Source organism: Camellia sinensis, chromosome 6, assembly GCF_055761805.1.
Source record: "Camellia sinensis isolate YWXY chromosome 6, ASM5576180v1, whole genome shotgun sequence".
NCBI classification, from domain to species: Eukaryota; Viridiplantae; Streptophyta; class Magnoliopsida; order Ericales; family Theaceae; genus Camellia; species Camellia sinensis.
The window spans coordinates 181,882,680-181,902,436 of NC_138966.1; the positions used below are offsets into that span (position 1 = coordinate 181,882,680).

General features: G+C 36.4%; 1 protein-coding gene across 1 annotated transcript; it reads right to left on the bottom strand.

Annotated features, from left to right (window-relative positions):
• Positions 1 to 4,126: 4,126 nt before the first annotated feature.
• On the bottom strand, positions 4,127 to 4,762 carry LOC145793875 (uncharacterized). Its single transcript, XM_082876764.1, has one exon. It carries the CDS (start codon positions 4,760 to 4,762, stop codon positions 4,127 to 4,129), a length of 636 nt encoding a protein of 211 aa, XP_082732890.1.
• Between the last annotated feature and the right edge of the window lie 14,995 nt (positions 4,763 to 19,757).

Sequence of the window (19,757 nt, forward strand, 5' to 3'; positions counted from 1 at the left end):
TAGTATCAGGGCAAGAAAAGAAAGTTTGTCGACTTGTAAAATCCCTTTATGGATTAAAACAAGCACCTAAGCAATGGCATGAAACATTTGATCATGCAATGCTTACTAATGGGTTTAAGATAAACGAATGTGACAAATGCGTCTATGTTAAAAACACTGACCAAGGATATGTCATAGTTTGTCTTTATGTGGATGACATGCTTATCATTGGAAGCAGTCAAAACATGATCAAATCAACTAAGCAGATGCTTAGTAAAAGATTTGATATGAAAGATATGGGGGTCGCAGATGTTATATTAGGAATGAAAATTACTAAAACATCTGACGGATATGCATTATCTCAATCTCATTATATTGAGAAAATTCTTGATAAATTTATCAAGGATGATTTGAATTTAGCTAGAACACCTGTAGACATCAGTCTTTATTTATCGAAAAATAAAGGTGATGCAGTGTCTCAGTTAAACTACTCCTAAATCATTGGAAGCCTAATGTACCTAATGAATTGTACTCGTCCTGATATAGCTTATGCTATAAGTAAATTGAGGAGGTACACTAGTAACCCTGGAGAAGACCATTGGAAAGCGATCATTCGGGTTCTTAGATATCTAAGATTTACTCGTGATCATGGTTTGAACTTTACTCGATATCCAGCAGTACTCGAAGGTTATTGTGATGCCAATTGGATATCGGATACTAAAGATTCAAAATCCACTAGTGGATATGTTTTTACTCTAGGAGGCGCTGCTGTTTCTTGGAAGTCCACGAAACAAACGTGCATCGCACGATCCACAATGGAATCCGAGTTCATTGCTTTAGACAAAGCAGGTGAAGAAGCAGAATGGCTTCGTCACTTCTTAGAAGACATTCCAATGTGGCCAAAACCTGTGCCAGCTATTTGCATTCATTGTGATAGTCAATCTGCAATAGGCAGGGCACAGAATCATATGTATAATGGTAAGTCACGACATATTCGTCGTCGACATAATACCGTAAGGCAATTGTTGTCAAACGGAATAATCTCAATAGATTATATAAAATCTAAAGAGAATATTGCGGATCCGTTAACAAAAGGTTTGACAAAAGAGCTAGTGTATAGTTCATCGAAGGGGATGGGATTAAAGCCTATTACATAAGAGTCGTCATAATGGTAACCCTACTTATATGACTGGAGATCCCAAGAACTAAGTTCAAAGGGACAACTAAGTTATGTATGGCTCGCCAGAAATCACCAAGGGATTAAAATTCCTACCCATTCCTATGGTGAGAGTGATATCTGCAACATATGTTGTATGCAGAGGTATAAGGATAAGCTTTGCTTTTAATGATTACTTATATCTTGATTAAGACATAAAATCAAGACGAGTATAAGGAGATACTCACAATAAGAATCACCTATATGAGTGTTGAACTGGGGCCGGTTCTATGAGAATGCAAAGGCTAAATTCTCTAGAAACACTTATGAAAACCAGGCGCGTTCAAGGCCAAAATGAACACAACAGTGAGAACCACGATGTGTTAGAAGATATTTTGTGTGAAATCTATTGTCTTGGCTTACACAAACGGCTGAACAATTCAAGGCATCGCGTCCATTGGTTAGCCAGTAAGTCCGATAGGTTATCACTAGGGAAGGTTCAAAGCCGAAAACTACCTATCCTGATGCAAGATATTTTCGACTTATACTCTTTCGTTAAGTCTGCATATTGTTGCATTTCCGTTGTCATCAAATTCCATTCATGTGGGGGATTGTTGGAAATGGTTAATTTTTCCTCAAGTTTGGTCTATTTTTTAGGTGGGCCCCGAGTGTCGATTTACTTGGGTCAAAGTGGTAACGCGTTCTATGCCGCGTTATGATTCACGTGGTATATTTGGTTGCTCAAAACCATTACCGAGTGAATGGGAAATTGAAGCCAAAGTGTGCTCCATGGAAATGGAGTTTTGGTGGAAATTCCTTAAGGTTGTAAATTGGCTTGTCCCACATTGATTTGGTGGGAGGTTTTGAAAGGGTTTATAAGGCTTAGGGTGAGATACTTGGGGTGTGCCCCAAGGGGTACCCAAGTGTTTTAGAGGGAGAGGTTATGGGCAAAATGGGCTAGACCCATTGGACCCAAAAATCACCACACACGCGCGCGCCGCCGTCCGTCCGGTCGGTCGGGCGGGCTGGGCTGGGCCTGGGCTTGGGCGCGGGTGCGTGGTGTGTGGTTGGGTTGGGCTTCTAATCTTTTTGGGCCAAAAACATTTGAATTTAATTTTATTTTTTTATTAAAATAAAATCCAGAATTCAAATTAAATTAGTTTGGATTTTTTGTTCATCCAAACAGGGCCCTTCCCGGTTTCAAACAGAAATAAACTGTTTTGGAATTAATGCACACCCAAACAGGGCCCTTCCCGTTTTACTATCTGTTTGAATTAATTCAAATCTGTTTGAATTTAAAACCCAACAGGTATGATACATGTTCAATTCAAAACCAAGAGCTACATACCTGTTTATTTCAAATCCAAGAGCCACCTTCACATCTATAAATAGGATCACCCTCATTTGATATTTTGCATTCAGAAATTTCGTATTTCACTTCTGTTTTCTATTCTTCATCTTGCTGCATTTTATTTCCGAAAGAAAGAGTGTAAACACTTAGTGTGTTCGTAAGGCAAACAGTTAGTAGTGCTGCTATTGTTTGTGGTAGATCATTTCATCCTGGGAGATAGACGTCCGAATTCTGAAAGCACCGTGGAGAGGACGAATCTGTCTTAAGGACACAGTGTTAAACACTGGACTTGATCAGAAAAATAATTCGAAGAAATTAAATCAAGTAAGTTATTTAATTACTTTCAGTGTTGTTTTTATTTGTTTATTTATACAGATTTTAATTTTGTTTTTGTAACAAAATAAAATCTGTTTTGTTTTTTATTTATTTATTTTTATTTCGAGTTTGATTTTTGTAATCAAACATATTCTCTCCTTTACTCTATTTCTTTTATTCTTGTTGTTGTTTTGTACACAACAGAATTAAATCCTTTTAAATACAGTGAAGATTGTCCTACACTTTGATGCAAAATCCACTTTGCTTTTCAACTTTAGCTTTGAAGTGCCTGAATTTCTCAAAGGCTTCTGATTTGTTTTCTAAAAAATAAACCCAACTCATGCGACTATAATCATCAGTAAAGAGCAAGAAATAACGACTTCCACCAAAAGATTTAGTTTGCATAGGTCCACATAAATCAGCATGAATTAATTCGAGACACGTTGAAGCTCTCCAAGCCTTTCCAACTGGAAATGATGTTCTAGTTTGTTTGCCATAGATGCACCCTTTACATAATTCAATGGAACCAATTTTCGGTAGTCCAAAAACCGTACCTTTTTCTTTTAGCAATTTTAGACCCTTGATGTTGAGATGCCCGTATTGCAAATGCCATAGCTTCAAGTCATCTTTTCCACTAGCGGCAAAGCCAAAATTCTCCATGCTTGAAACTTCCAATGGGAACATTTTGTTTTAAGTCATGTTGATATTGATCAACGTATGGCATGAGTGCTTGTCTCTAATAACACATGCATCATTATCAAATGAGATGGAATATCCAGTAGCCATTAATTGCCCAACACTTAGCAAATTATATCCCAAATCAGGTACAAATTAAACATTATGCAAGAGCTTTATGTTACCATGGGTAGTTTTAATGCTCATTGTACCTTTCCCTTCAACTTACATTTCTTTGGCATTTCCAAGCTGCCCCTTTAACTTCTGCGTCTCATCAAGCTCTTTGAACAAGGATTTCATCCCCGTCATATGATTTGAACAGCCGCTGTCTACGAACCACACATCGCTTGACATATTGTTAGGATCAAAATGAGTCATAAAAAGCTTACTACTTTCTTCTCCATTTTCTACTGCATAATTCACTTGTTGGTCTTTGTACTAACAATCAGCTTTTATATGACCATACCTCTTACAATGATAGCATTGAGCACCATTCTTGTTGTTTCTTTGCTCACCGGACTGCCGTTGCTCGTTGAAACGACCTCTTCTGTTACCACGACCACGACCACGACTACGACCACGAAATCCTCCTCTTCTATGGCCTCTACTTGTCGAACTGTCACCTTTTGTAGCTTTGGTGACCATGTCCTTCACTTGAAATTCCTTTTCTTCATTCTTTTCAAGTGATCGATTAATTCTTGTCTCATGTGCTTGCAAGGACCCATCCGTTCATCAAAGGAAAAAACTGACAAATCCTTAGATTCTTCTATGGCAGCAACAACATGATCAAACTTTTGAGTCAAACTTCTAAGTACCTTTGCAACAACTGTTTCATCAGAAATCTTCTCGCCGTACGATCGCATTTGACTGACTATCGTCGTTACTCGAGACAGAAAATCAGCAATTGATTCTCCATTCTTCATGTACAAGGTTTCAAAGTCACGTCGTAGTGATTGTAATTTCACCACGATAACTTTTGAATCACCTTGAAACTCCTTCTGCAGAGTTGACCAAGCTTGCTTCGATGTGGTTGCCGCTGCAATTCGTAAGAAGATATTGTTATGAACAGCCTGCTGAATAATCACCAATGCCTTCGAATCTTTCTTCTTATTCTCCTTCAATCTTGTTTCTTCATCATGATTTGCGTAGCCTTGTTCTACCAAATCCCAATGATCTTGAGATTTGAATAGAGTTATCATTCGAATACTCCAGAATTCATAGCCTTCTCCCTTAAAGACAGGGATGAGTGGATGTGCAGCACTCATTGCATTGTTGTTGCTGGCCATTGGTTTTCCTCTCAGGTGTTTCACTCAACTCACGTGTTTACCCTCTCTACTCACTCTCTCAACCTTGCTCTGATACCAAATTTGTTGGAGATAAAAAATGAATAATAAAAACAGAGGTAAGAATATCATAGAAACAGAGGCAAAGAGTGAGCTCACTGTTCGTCTTATTCAATTCATCAAATATTGAAGCAAATGTGCCTATATATAGGCTTTCAAACTAAGCTACCAGAATAGAATTTTATGGACCATTAAGGCACTAACTTAGATTCACTACAGCCACTAGCATAATATCAGCAACAATTACCCAATTGACTAAACAAACTCAGAAAAATACGGACACTACTAACAACCTGAAAAGACCAAGTCAGACTTTGAATCATTCTTCAACATTAGGCATATCATTGTTCCAATTCCTGTTTGTTTTCAGCATGGAAATTCATTTTTTTCTTTTCTTTTTCCAAAGTTATTTTTTATTCTATTATTATGAAACACCAATAATTACTGCAACTAAAGAGTTGGGGTTTGAGGAGAAGAATATATTACTTTTCTTTTGTAAATTTATTAGCTCAGAAAACCGGTTCTTAATTATTGCTGCTGCGTGCAATGCCGTTCTACTACCAGGGCCACCATAAGCTGGCGATGTGCAAGTTCCCAAGATCGCAGACACCACATCATCACATCCTATCTCAGTAGCCAGGTATAGTGGAGTTTCATCAGCATTATTGGCTGGATGTTGAAACTCTGGATCTTCTCCTGTTAACAATTTGACCAAATCCAAGTGTTCGTTCCGCACTGCCATGTGCAAGGCTGTGTCTTTGTCCTCATTTGTCGCTCGCAAGATCTCCTTGGCTGCTCCGCCCCAACTTTCAGGTTCTCGTTCCAGTTCCTTCACACGATCTATGAGTGCTTTGGCTACATCCAAGCATTCTTCCCTCACCGCAAAGTGAAGAGGAGTCTCGCATTTGTTATTCACTCAACGTAACAACGCAGGACACTCTTGTAAGATCTCTTCCACACATTGTAATCGGCCAAACTGGGCTGCGACATGAAGAACAGTGTTGTTATTGGGGGTGACTTGGTTATCAATTTGATCAATGTGTTGCCTGACGACATCAACTTTGCCTTCCATGACAGCCTCGTACAAGGTAACATCCATGGTGACTGCAACGGGAAGGAGAGTACGAATTAGTGAGACTGTTACGAATTTTGTGGCTATTTGCCTTTTGCAGAACCCAAATAACATATAGTAGTATGTATGTATGATCCACCACTTTCTTTTTTTTTTTTTTTTGCCCCAATCCCAAACTCTTCAACCCTGTCATTACCCTTTGGCTGTAAATTCTATTAATATAAATTTAGATAAAAAATGGTGTGGTCTTCCGCAGTCTTTTCATTTCGAATCAAAGCATATATTCTTATTGTGAGTTACGATTTTCAGAATATTATTGCCACATTAATCAAAAAACTAATGATTATAAATAATTTTTCTTATTTAATCCGTGGGTCGTTGCCCAGTGGAAAGCCCAAAGCAAAATTGCATAAATGTATCATGTACACATGATGAAGTACTATTATGAAAAGAGAATGTTAGGTATCATGAAAAAACTTTCATGAAAATGAACATGAAAGATTTATGACCCTTAGATTACACTTAAAATAAAATACCACACACTAATCAAGGTAATCCAAAGATCATAAATTTTTTATAATCAGTTTCATGAAATTTTTTTCATGATCCCTATCTTTTCTCACTATGAAATGGGCAATTCAAATGGCTGTTACCCCCATAAAAAAATATATGAAAATAATAATGGCTGCTAGAATTTATAGGTCCGTGCAATGGTAGAATTAAAAGCTTTCTGAGAAAAAAACAGTTGAATGACAGAAAAGAACTGAGAAAGTGTTTTGAGGTTAGCGTATCATAAGCTTAACTCGTTCGACATTACAGGCAACAACACCTAGCTGGCTCCCAGGAATGCATATTAATTCAATAATGCTACGCAGATGGAGTACCAAGCATAGAACCAAACACAGAAATTGTTTATCTAGATGATCGGCCGGATGATCGAGTGGTTGACCGGCCAAAGCTTGTCGACCGTGACTATCATCTTATCATTCGGTCGACCACTTAGTCATCCGGCCGATTGTCTAGATGAACAATTTTTGTTGGTCCTCTATTTGCGTAGCATTACTGGTATTAATTAGATGGAGGATCCCCTCCAATTGGATTGGAGGGAGCTGTGTGGGCCTATGAGACCCATCACGGGCCTCATTTCGATGATCCGAACTGTTCATATTATTGGGTAGTTTGTGCATTTCATCCACCAAAAAAATTAAGTCGATCCGTTAATTATAACTTTCAATTTTCACTAAAAAAAAGATAACAATTATGTTTTTAAAAATAAACCATACATTTTTTTAGTAGCAAACGTAATAAATTAAACAAGTTACAGTTATCAGATTGACCTACTTTTTTTTTTTGTGTGTGTGTGGATGAAAGAAACGAAGTGCCCAATAAAATGAATGATTCAAATAATTAAAACGAGACCCGTAGTAGGCCCCACAGGCCCAAACATCTCACTCCAATCCAAAATCTAGACCGGAGGAGATCCTAATCCTAATTAGATTGAGGGGTCATTTGGAAAGTGGGTCGACTTTTTGGCTATTTTAGCCTTGGGCTAAAAAGTCTCGTTTGGGAAGGGCTTTTTGGATTTTTAGATTTTTTGTGAGAGAAAGAATGTAATGATTATAGGTTTGATGTGATATTTTGTTTTATTAGGCTAAAAAGTCTATTTTATCTTTTTGTGGCTAAAATAGTCTCAAACCCAACCCAACCCTTCTTTCCAAATGAAACCTAAGGATAGGTCACTTGTTAAGAATATATTAAATTATATTAATTAACCTCACTATCATAAAAAAAAATAATAAATAATAAAAAAAACTAGAGTAAATTACAAATACACCCCTGAGGTTTGATTAAAATACAAATCACCCTTTGTGGTTTTGGAAATTACATTCTACCCCTTGAGGTTTCTAATTTCGTAACAAATTGTTCTTTTTATTAATAAATCATGAAGCCAATTAACAATTTTTAATGATATTAGAAATATGTTTCAATTAATAATTTAAGTAATTTTATTATTGTATTAGACAGCAATTATGAATTTCAATTTTTAGTTAATTCTGTTAAATAATTTTTTTTGACAAGGGCGTATTTGTAATTTTTGAAACCACAGGGAACAATTTGTACTTTAAGCAAACCTCAGGAGGTATTTGTAATTTACCCAAAAAACTAAAAGACTAATGCTATATGCATCAATTAGTGCACTAATTAATGTACCAATTGATAATGGGACACAATTTAAGATATTTTTGGTATTTATAATTTGTATAAGGAGTGTAGTTAATAATAAAGTCATAATTAGTGTTGATACACTAGTTAGTACACTAATTAATGCATGTAACACTACTCTCGCTAAAAGTATTATATGGATTTTGTTAACTTAGGACGCATTAAATCCTCTTAAATAACCCCACTACCCACTACAAGAAATGTCACTTTTGGCTACCAAAATATTGGTCGCCAAAAGTCACTTATTTAGTCGCCGAAATGAATTAGCGACCAAAACTTTTCGTTGCTAAGCTCGTCGTCTTTACCCTGTCGGCGATAGTATTGGCGACTAAAATCTTCTTGGTCGCCGAAAGTGTAGACATTTGGCTACTAAATTGGCTTTAGTCGGCAAAAGATACGTTTCCCCTACTAAATTAATTGGTCGCCGATAATCAGCATTTGGCTACGACTTTGATTTTGGTCGGCAAAATATATGTTTCTGCCACTAAATAATTGGTCGCAGAATTACACTTTTTGGCTACCAATATGTGGTGGTCGGGGAAGGTTCACTTTTAGCTACTAAATAATTGGTCGCCGAAAGTGCACATTTGGCTACTACTTTGAGTTTAGTCGGCAAAAGGTCTGCTTCTGCCACTAAACTATTAGTCACTAAAAGTGTTACCATAATTTAAGAATAACTATTATAGACCAAACATTTTTGTCACCAATAGAATACATATTTTTAGTGACTAAGTAATTTTTGTCATTGTTACTTTTGGCCACTAAAAGTTTTGTAGCCAAAAGCCTGCTCACATTCACTTTTTCATTTTTTGCCACCAAACATTTTAGTAGCCAAATGACACCATATTTTTTCCGTGACTAAAAAATTTAGTAGCCAATACTTTCTTTATCTCTTTCTCAATTGTTTTAGCTACTAATTATTTGGTCGCAAAAAATTAATAGGTTATGTTTTTGCTACTAAATTCTTAGTCACCAAAACATTTGATTACATATTTACCTACCAAAATATTTGGTGGCCAAATACGTTACACATTTTTTTTTTAATGAAAATATTTGGTGCACCTGTATCCATTATTAATCAGCATTCCTATATCCATCAACGGTAAATATGTTATGAACCATTCAACAACAATTACACACATTTCAATTCCAACCATCCAAAAAATTAATATTGAACATCCAATTATATATATATATATATATATTACAAATTTCATAAGAACCAAAGTCTAAGCCCACGTCAATAATTTAATTCAATTTAATTTAATTCAATACATAATACTGGAATAACCAAAGTCATTGTGCACCTACAACTTTTGTACCACAACAAAAATTATATTATGTACTGCCACAAAACTATTATGTACCACGTGCTATGTTAATTGCTACCAACAAAAACTTTTTTACAAACCACTACATATACGGATAGAGATATGAAAAAAATGCCCTCCCGTACTTGTCAACAAAAATATATCCACATTTGTATGTCCAAAAACATCTGCAAGAAAGGGGGAAAAAATCATTAGTTCGGTGCATGTAATGGCACTTCTGGACGACATATATATATCGTAATAATTTCAAACATTAAAAGACAAGGACAGTGATATCTATTAACTAATGCAAGACATCCAAACATGAACCCATCATGAGTTCTTGTTTTAGTTTTTTTATCTCTAAATCTATCGAAGTAAATTTTAGTACTTAAATGTGAAAGTAAATTGTGTAGGTATTATGAAATTACCAAAATTTTGGGTGTACTTACCATTTCATCCAAAAATTATTTGTTATAAAAATGTAAGAAAACCCATCATTACAGTTTGTCTGGTATCCATAAAACTCACTATGGTTATGCTTTTGTGACCTCCACGAAGCTTCCAGTTACGTTAGTTCAGTGTTTTTCTGACCTCCACGGATGGAAATTAATATGGTCTTTTTCTTCGTAAAAGATTCTAATTTTCTCGATATACTCATTGAAATTTTGGAAACACTTTCCTTAAAGAATAAACTAATTAGTGGGTTTATAGATGTACATATGCTTCTGTTTGTGAATGAGTAATGCCTTGGGTTCTTTAAAGGCTTATGGGGACGAGCTATATAAGATTATGCTTAACTATTCTTCCATTACACCATCTAATTTTGATACGTACCTTCAATACTTAGCTTCTTTAGTCCTAAGTTCCCTATTCTGTTGCTGAGGAATTATCCTCCCATCAGCCAAATCTTGAGGCCATGTTATGTATATGAACTATCTATTGTTCAACTGTTGCACATTTTGTAGTGGTGATAGTTAAACTTATCAAATACACAATTGCGCCTAAACCTTAGCTGAACTTTACAAATCCTTTGTTCTAATTTCCAAAGGACTAGGTCAACAGGATATATCATTCGTCACATTTAGTTCTTGTCCTACTTACGTATTGTGGACACCTACATGTCACATTTATCACCGAGAAGCTTCTTATTACGGAAAAACAGTGGCTCGGGGGCTGTTTTGCATTTTCGCCCCCCGAACCCCTTTTTTCGACAAAGTTTATGACATTTTCAACTCTAATTCCCAAAGTAGGTGTCCTATTTATGTACCGTCTGTCAGTAGATGTCACATTTATCACCGGGAAGCTTCTCGTTACCAAAAAATAAAATTTCGGGGGCTACTTTGCATTTTCGCCCCCCGAACCCCTATTTTCGACTAAGTTTATGACATTTTGAGCTCCAATTCCCAACGTAGGCGTGCTATTTACGTACCGTCTGTCCCTACATGTCACATTTATCACCGGGAAGCTTCCCGTTATGAGAAAACAGTGTTTTGGGGGCTGCTTTGCATTTTTTGCCCCCGAACCCCTATTTTCGACTAAGTTTATGACATTTTCAACTCTAATTCCCAACGTAGGCGTGCTATTTACGTACCGTCTGTCCCAACGTGTCACTTTTGTCACCGGGAAGCTTCCCGTTATGAGGAAACAGTGTTTTGGGGGATGCTTTGCATTTTCGCCCCCCGAACCCCTTTTTTCGACTAATTTTATAACATTTTCAACTCTAATTCCCAACGTAGTCGTGCTATTTACATACCGTCTGTCCCTACATGTCACATTTATCACCGGGAAGCTTCCCGTTATGAGAAAATAGTGTTTCGGGGGCTATTTCGCATTTTCGCCCCCCGAACCCCTTTTTTCATCTAAGTTTATGACTTTTTCAACTCTAACTCCCAACGTATGTGTCCTATTTACGTACCGTCTGTCCCAACGTGTCACTTTTGTCACCGGGAATGTTACCATTACTTTTAAACACATATTCGAGTTACTATTCAAAATACCACTGTTGAAGTTTACATGTTACTCTAAACGAAGATTGAAATTCGCTATGTTTTTTTAACATGTTTCTACTATAGTTAATCTTAATCAAGTACATATTTTAAATACAAGTTCATTGTTAAGAAAACTCAATACCAAACTCTAGTAACTACACAAGAAATCATTAACCCCAAATAACTCAAAAATTGATGACATTTTCAACTCTTCAAGCGAACATATTTAAACAAAGTAAGTGTGACATTAATGAAATTGTTCTTACCAAAAACCAAACGTCGGATGCCCAACTTAGATTCCCAAGAGTTGTGACAGTTTGGCGACTACGTTATTGAGATGCTCGACCTTTGTATTTGTCTCGTCCCTTGCCTTTTGTCCCTCCTCCAGCTCTTTCAACATCTCATTGGATAATTGAATGCGCTCCTCTCGTTCTTTCAACAGCTCATTGTAACATCTCTCGCGCTCCTCTCGCTCTTTCATTAACTCGTCATGATCCTTTTGCCGCTCCTCACGAAGTGCCTCCACCTCAGCTCGCATTGCCTCCATGTCCTTATCGTGTGCTCGTGTTGCAAATATGGTAGACGGTTGTGGGCCACTCCCAAATCCAAGCAAGTACCTTTTCTTCTGTCCAAGCACTTGTCTTGAAATCTCCTCTTGTGTCAATGGCGTCCCCGACTCGATGGCAGCCGCTTGTACATTGACCATCTCTTGCTGTCATTTCAAATAAATAAGACGAAAAAAACTTTGGCAACATATATGTATTATTAGGTACTAAGTACAAGAAAATATTGAATACATATATTTCGTTGTCACATACTTACATGCAGCTCACGGCATTTTGGATGGATCCGGTCATTCATTTTCTTTGAAGTGTGGCTGTCCTCATAGAACTTTGGGAAATCCAACTCTCCATCTTTTGCTACCTGTTAACACATCAATGTATAAATCAATGACACTTTATGCACCAAACAGACTAATTTCCATGAACAGATTTTTAAACAAATTGCTGGACAGATTGGTAGACAGATTTGGAGACAGATTTTCTCCCAGATTTTCAGACATATTTGCAGCCAGATTTGGAAATAGAGGCAACACTATTCTAGTTCGAATTCAAAGAGATTATCATTAACAGATTTATATGAGCTATGTTACTAGACTAATGATTGGGTGTTATTCTTAAGTATGAGATGATCTTTTCCTTATGGGCCAATTGAATATGGTGTTATTCTTAAGATATTTACACTGTAGTACTTAGCACCAAAGTTTGTCTTTCTCACTAAAAATTTTCCATCCAAGTTTAATGAGAAGGGATGCACTGTGATCTTTAACTTTTCTAATACCTAGTCCCCCTTCAACTTTTGTTTTACACACATTATCCCAACACACCAAATGAACTGGGAATAATTGAGTTCACAGACAAAATGAGAGTGGTTCTGCCAGCAAGAGATAGATTTCTAGCTTTCCACCCTGAGAGTCTAGTCTTCATCTTTTCTATGATCTCATTGAACATGGTCTTGTTAACTCTTTCATGGAGAAGTAGGGATCCCAGGTATTTACCAAGATCTTACGTCAGGGGGATCCTACTTTCAAACTGCCATGGTCATAGTTTTATGTCTAGGAAGGTTAGAAGAGGCAAAAAGTTTAGATTTAGCATGGTTGACTTTCTGCCCAGACACATCACAAAATTCAATGAGAACATCCATGATAATTTCACAGTTGGGTTCATCAGCAAAGAACAAGTGAGAAAGTGGGGGACTATTTCTAGAGGCTTTAATGCCCTTCCAAGTGCGATCTTTAACCTTGGAAGTGATCATGTTTGAGAGTCTTTCCATATAGAGTACAAAGAGGTAAGGTAAGGTGAGATTGGGTCACCTTCCCTTACGCCCCTTTTATTATGGATACCATTAATCACTTCTCCATTCCAAAGTATGGAGGAGTGGCTATTAGTAACATAGCTCATAATCAAATTAACCCAATCCTCATTGATTTTAAATTCAAACAGATTATGTCCAACAAATTTATATGAGCTATGTTAGTAGAGATTATCAAACAGAATTTCTAAAACAGATTATGTGCAACAGGTTTTCGCACATAGCCACTTATAATCACGTCAGATTATGTGTATTATAACATGGTGTATGTACAGGAATATCTGTTTTTTGTGAATGAATTAACTTAAATCTAAAACACAAAGAGCTGCAAGACTAATTATCTTAAGTGAAAAACAGAGTATAGTTTAGATTTTGGGCAGTATATATAGTTCAGATTGTGTATGAATTAGTGTAGACAGATTTAGTAAAACTATTGTGTATATTGTATTATAGTGTAGTATAGTGTACACAGATTTATAAATCTGAACTATACACAATCTGTATTATAGTTTAGACAGATTTTTAGAGTATAGTTTACATTTTGTAGTATAGTGTAGACAGATTTATATATAGTGTAGACAGATTTTGTAGTATAGTGCAGACAGATTTTTAGAGTGCAGTATATATAGTTCAGATTGTGTATTATAGTGTAGACAGATTTATATATACTGTAACAGATTTTGCTAACAGATTTATATATAGTATAGTGTAGACAGATTTTGCTAACAGATTTTGCTAACATATGTTTGCTAACAGATTTTAACATATATATATATATATATATATGTGTAGCAAAACATAACATTTTTCATATCCAAACAACATATAATGGATTCAAGTTTAAAAAAAATCGAACTCACCATAGCAGCCATTGCGATAGGAAATGAGCGAGACCCATTGGTATGATTGTACGGCAATTGACTCCTATTACTCTTGCCAGCTTTTGACCGTTTCTAAAAATAAGTCAAGCAGATAAACAATTTTTTTGTCAATATTAAGGCATATCACATTTTCACATAGATGTATCTACTCTATCTAGTCTATTATTTTACCTGGTGAGATGCATCTTGCCATGCCACATCGATCAAATGCTTCCAATTATCTAAACTCACCCCTACGGGCGGATGACCATAGATCTCATCACGTGGAAGTCCTTCTAACAATTCGAACTCTTGCTTCAAGGTGTACCTCCAATCTTTGTACAACCCATAGGCCTTCTTATTCACAATCTCTTGTGCTTGTAAGTCATTGTGGAAATCGTCTCCAATTTGAAACTTGTCCTACATGCAAAACAAATTGAAATAGTAATCATTACATATTAGTCTTTCTTATTACTCACATAATACAATTACATATTGTGGACAAGTAATATTAGTTACAAGAACTCCTTGGATGACGGCAGCTTTAGTAGTCTCATCAAGATCCAGCCATGACTTCACATCTTTCAAAGGGCACAAGGTTCTAATTTGAATTCCTAACTCGTTAGTTGCTAGAGTGGCATACTTGCCAGTCATTGCATTCAACCCACGATCGATGTGAACATAACATTTTTCCCCTTTGTTGGCTCTAATTATTTTTTGTATGCCCTTGCCAAGTGTCGGTCCACGTACACGTAGGGGCTTCGAAGTCCCTGTTAACAACATAACATCATGAAAATTGCCTAAAATTTGGCTACAAAAAAACAATGGCAATGGCATGTGGTAATTGACAAATTTTATACACTTTATTCTTACCTATGCCACTCGGCTGCGTTTCGGATGGGGCTTGTGTCTCATCAGAATCATCCATTGGTTGGCTAGTGACATGATGAGATGGTCCCACATTTGATCGGACGGGTACAACAGGAGACGGAGCAACAGGTGATCCTAAAGGAATAGCAGCTGGCGAGTCTGTTTCTGGCTGCGTGAGTGTCTTCTTCCGAAGCCGACCAGTCTTTAAGCCAGGAACCATTTTCCAATCTGCAATAACATAAGTAACACTATATACATGAACTAGACAAAAATAAGTCCGCTTGATTATTGCAGACAAAAATAATACATGAACTACACAATAACATAAGTAACACCATTTTCCATTTTCCAATATGCCATCATATGCCTGATTTAGTTAGTTTGGACAAAAAATAATTTTGAAGGCATGACCTAACTCAACTAATTTAGAAACTGAGAAGTTCATTAAAAGCACCCCCAAATTCATACAGATACAACGATGAGCTAGAGCTCAGGCAAAGTTCTATAAAAACCTGCACTTCTCAACATATCTAAAGCATATGATTCATGAAAATCTAGTATTCACAACTGCAGAGGAAAGATCAAAGTACAATTCAAGTAACTAAACTACCTCAACAGATATTCAGCGGCTTTGGCTCCTGTATCTTTTGAATATTAGGTAAGTTTAGAAGCACTTGATGATCATAGTGTAACTGCAAACAAGGCATTTATTAACTACAATTCAAGTGTAACTACAATTCATAGAAGCACTTGATGATGATAGTGTAACTACAATTCATACAATTCATAGAAGCACTTGATGATCATAGTGTACCTACAATTCAAGTGCATGTATTGCTTTATTTGATAACTTCGCCTGGTAAGTGAAGAATAGAACATAAAGGCATTTTCTTTGTATCAACGAAATAAAAGTATATACCATGTGTTGCTAATTTGATAGAGCCCTAGATTTGTACGTTTTTCATCAAATTTAATTTGATGTTAACGTTGGAGCACTAGATTATTTGATGAAACAAAAGATTAAAGGTTGGAGACACTCTTAACACCACATTTGGCCTCCTTCCATAACTTTACCCTAAAGAAATTGATTGCTACATGCATATAGCAATAAAGAACTGTTTCGACTGAGTTGCATCAATAAAGAACTTGGTTCATGCATATAGCAATAAAGAACTGTTTGTAGTTCAAGCACGTGTCCGTTAGTGGTTCATCAGAGGTGCTTGAGCTCTGCACCCAGCTTTGATGACAGTTTCACTATTTTACTGCCCTTTTTGTGCATATTCTCATGCAATTTTGAAGTACTTTGAAGTCAAGAAAAAGGCGTCTTTAGCTAGGAAAGATCTCGCTGCTTTCATTGGATTGGAGAATGGACATCGGGCAAACAAACTTTGTAAGAGATTTCTTAGATCAGAGCAAAATCAGTTGAGACGAGATGACAACGTGAATGGAAACAATCAAACAAACTACAATGGAAACCATGTAGATGAAGTCAATAGTTCTCAATACAGAGAAAATGTAGAAGCTAAGCAACAAGCAGAACCTTCAGTATCAGGCTTTAATGGCAATCTATCTTGTCGAGAAGGTGGTGTGACCGTAAATGATGGAACACTTGCGGAGACACAACAGATTGATGAACGGTCTGGTTCTAAGCTTCATGAAGATAATCCATCTTCCAGAGACGCAGAGATTGTCGATGTGACCAAGATACTTGCTGGAGATGGAAAGCAACAGGAAGTTTTACAACAACCGATTACTGATTCAACCCAAAAAGCTGCATGTCCACCGAATGCTGACGCAGAGGAAAGTTCTGAAGAAGAAAATGATAAGACCTCTTCTAATTACTCCAGATCAGTCAGAAGAAAAGAAAAAAAGTAGTGAGTTTGTCGTATTTGTAGATGATAGGGGTGTTTATTTTCTGCATGTCTATGCTAAAGTAAATCACTCTATTCTAACCAGCATCCAAACACTAATATGTTCTTAATTGGCAAATTTCTGTTAAATAATTGATCCGCCTTTTTATCAACTTTAATTTGTTGCAAGTATTTGAATGTCCAACAACTGTATGTCCTCTCCCATCCTCATGTATGCGCTTGGTCTTTTGAATACTCTGATGTTGGATTTGGGTGCTGCTAATTTGATTGATAAGGGATGAACTTTGTTCCAATCTGCAGCACTTACCCGGCAATTCCTCAGTTGAGGCAAAAGAAACTCCCATGGACAGCTGCAGAAGAGGTCATACTAAAGGTACTTTTTTTAAATATTTTTTGTATGCATATATTTCTGCACCATGAGGGCATGATGTATATTTTTTCCTCAATAATTCATATATGCTATTACTGCAATGTAATAAGATTACATCATGTCCAATCTAGGCATGATGTATATTTTCGACAACTAAACGTTGTGCTTCCTCCTGATCTTGCCCTTACCAAAACTGCCGCGATGCTTCTTTTTAGCCAACTTGATCTTCTTACTCAACTTCTGCAAAACCACTGTGAAATAGTGCAGTGCCTATTCTGCTAGCCCACAAAGTAATCGAATTTTATCATCTTTTTTAAGAAAATAATATAATTCTCTAATAAATTGTTTCTCATACTGTCCAATTTCAAAAATATGTACAAACCTGTACACAAAGTGTAGCCAAAACTAATAGTACTGATTTAGCAAATGACACTTAACAGAAAAAAAAAAGAAAATAAAAAAACAATTATAGTGATGGGAACAATTGTAGAACAGACCCCCCCAATAAAAGTTTCATAATATCTTGCAATACATCCAAAAACGTAAATTCAAATGTGCAAAATACAAAAAAAATAAATAATAAATAAAATTGTTCTAAGCAACTAAGTATCAAGAGACCAGACAATGTAGGACCCAAATGAAGTCTCTTACAAATCTGAACCTCTCTGGATCTGCATCACACATACACAACTCATCACCTTATAGACAAAGATGTAATAATGGATGCATTTGACATTTTATATATATATATATATATACATGTTATTATGTATCAATAAATAAGTAGACCAAATGAAAATTTAGATCTTGAATTTGGAAGGAAAAGTTACAAGGAGGTAAGCCTCCTCAAGACATACTACACATTAGATGATGTTTGTAACTACGATATCCTGATGCTGTTTGGGAATTTCACTATATTGTTTCTGTGAAGGAATTTGAGCTGACTGACAAGAAGAAGCTAGCTAGATCCACTTCCAGAGTTTATAGAATCCATTGTTGTCCCTTACTGAACCGGTTGTGCACTTCCCAATAGAATCAACTATCTAAGGGACACAATAAGCTGATGAAATAATAATAATAATGTTAATTAGTGATTGACTAGAGAGCTCGTTTCAGATGCTTGTTAATTGATATTATTAATCCAGCGTGCAAGTGCTCTATGATTTAAGTAAGTATCTAAAATCATTTTCAAGCCAAAGTTCCTTCTTCCCATGAATTAGAAAAATGAAAAGCAATGAAGCGGTCTTTGTCACCCAAGGCTGTTAGCAAAATGGCAAGACAGCACAAGCAGCCAAATACAAATCAAACTAAATTTATACCAATCAAACCAACTGCTTTGCTTGCTGAGCCATGCCATTAGTAAAAGAAATGGAACTTAGGATATAGCAGGTCTAAACTATTTTTTATCAAATGCTCTTCTTTTGCTTCTTTAAAGTCAATGTCCATGTTCTCTCAATAGCAAAAAATCTTCTAAAGTGGTAAACAAACAATACTCAAGAAAACCATAAAATAGAGCAGATGCAGACTGTTCAAACTCTGTTCAAAATCTGTTCAAAATCAGTTACATATTTCAAAGCCAGAATGTTCAAAATCTGTACACATACATATTACAATTGAATTCAAACTAACCCTTCCAAACTAACCCTTCCTTCATTTATTCATGGTTAACTCTTACTCTAATCTCTATCTACAAAACCATAAAATAGCAACAACAAAGCATAAAACAGAGCAGAGGCAGCCCCAAACGTGAACCTAAAAACATCCACACAGTTGCAGCACAACAAAAACCCATTGCAAAACAGAGCAGCAACCAGACAAAACCAGCTTTACAGCCATACCAGCCATACCAGCATAGCTGCAGCCAAACAAATGCAGACCAGCACCCTTCCATTTGACAGCAGCCCAACAAAACACCACATTTAAAGTAGGCCAACCATTTGACAGCAGCTCCAGAGAATGTACTCCAGGCCCCCTCAGAAAACATTCTACTTCACACAGTAAGCAGCAGTTAGATACCAAAGCTACACCATAAACTTCACTACCAAAGATACACCAAAAATGCCTCCCACTACATTCTGGACAGCAACCCTTCCAGGGCAGATCAGCAAAGGCAGGGCAGAGATAAACCAGAGGAAAAAAACATAGAATGGCAGAGAACAAAAACATGAGTCCAGGGACTGCACTTCTGCACTGAGTGGGTACACCCACAGCAAAACTCCACCCATTTCAGTTTCGATTAGCTGCCTTAAACACACATTGATTTCTGAGTTTATTGACATTGACGAAGACAGATCCCCCTTCATTATTTTGAGTTTCCTTTGCATTTGTGCACCAATTGAACATTCACATTGCTCAAATTATGGCATGAACTAAAGCACGACCAAATTCAAGATTCTACATCAACATCTGTATCAAAATCACTTTGTAAGTCATATTCTTCGTCTGTGTCGTCACCCTCCCTCATTAATCCATCTTCATCATCACAGATGAAGGCATCAT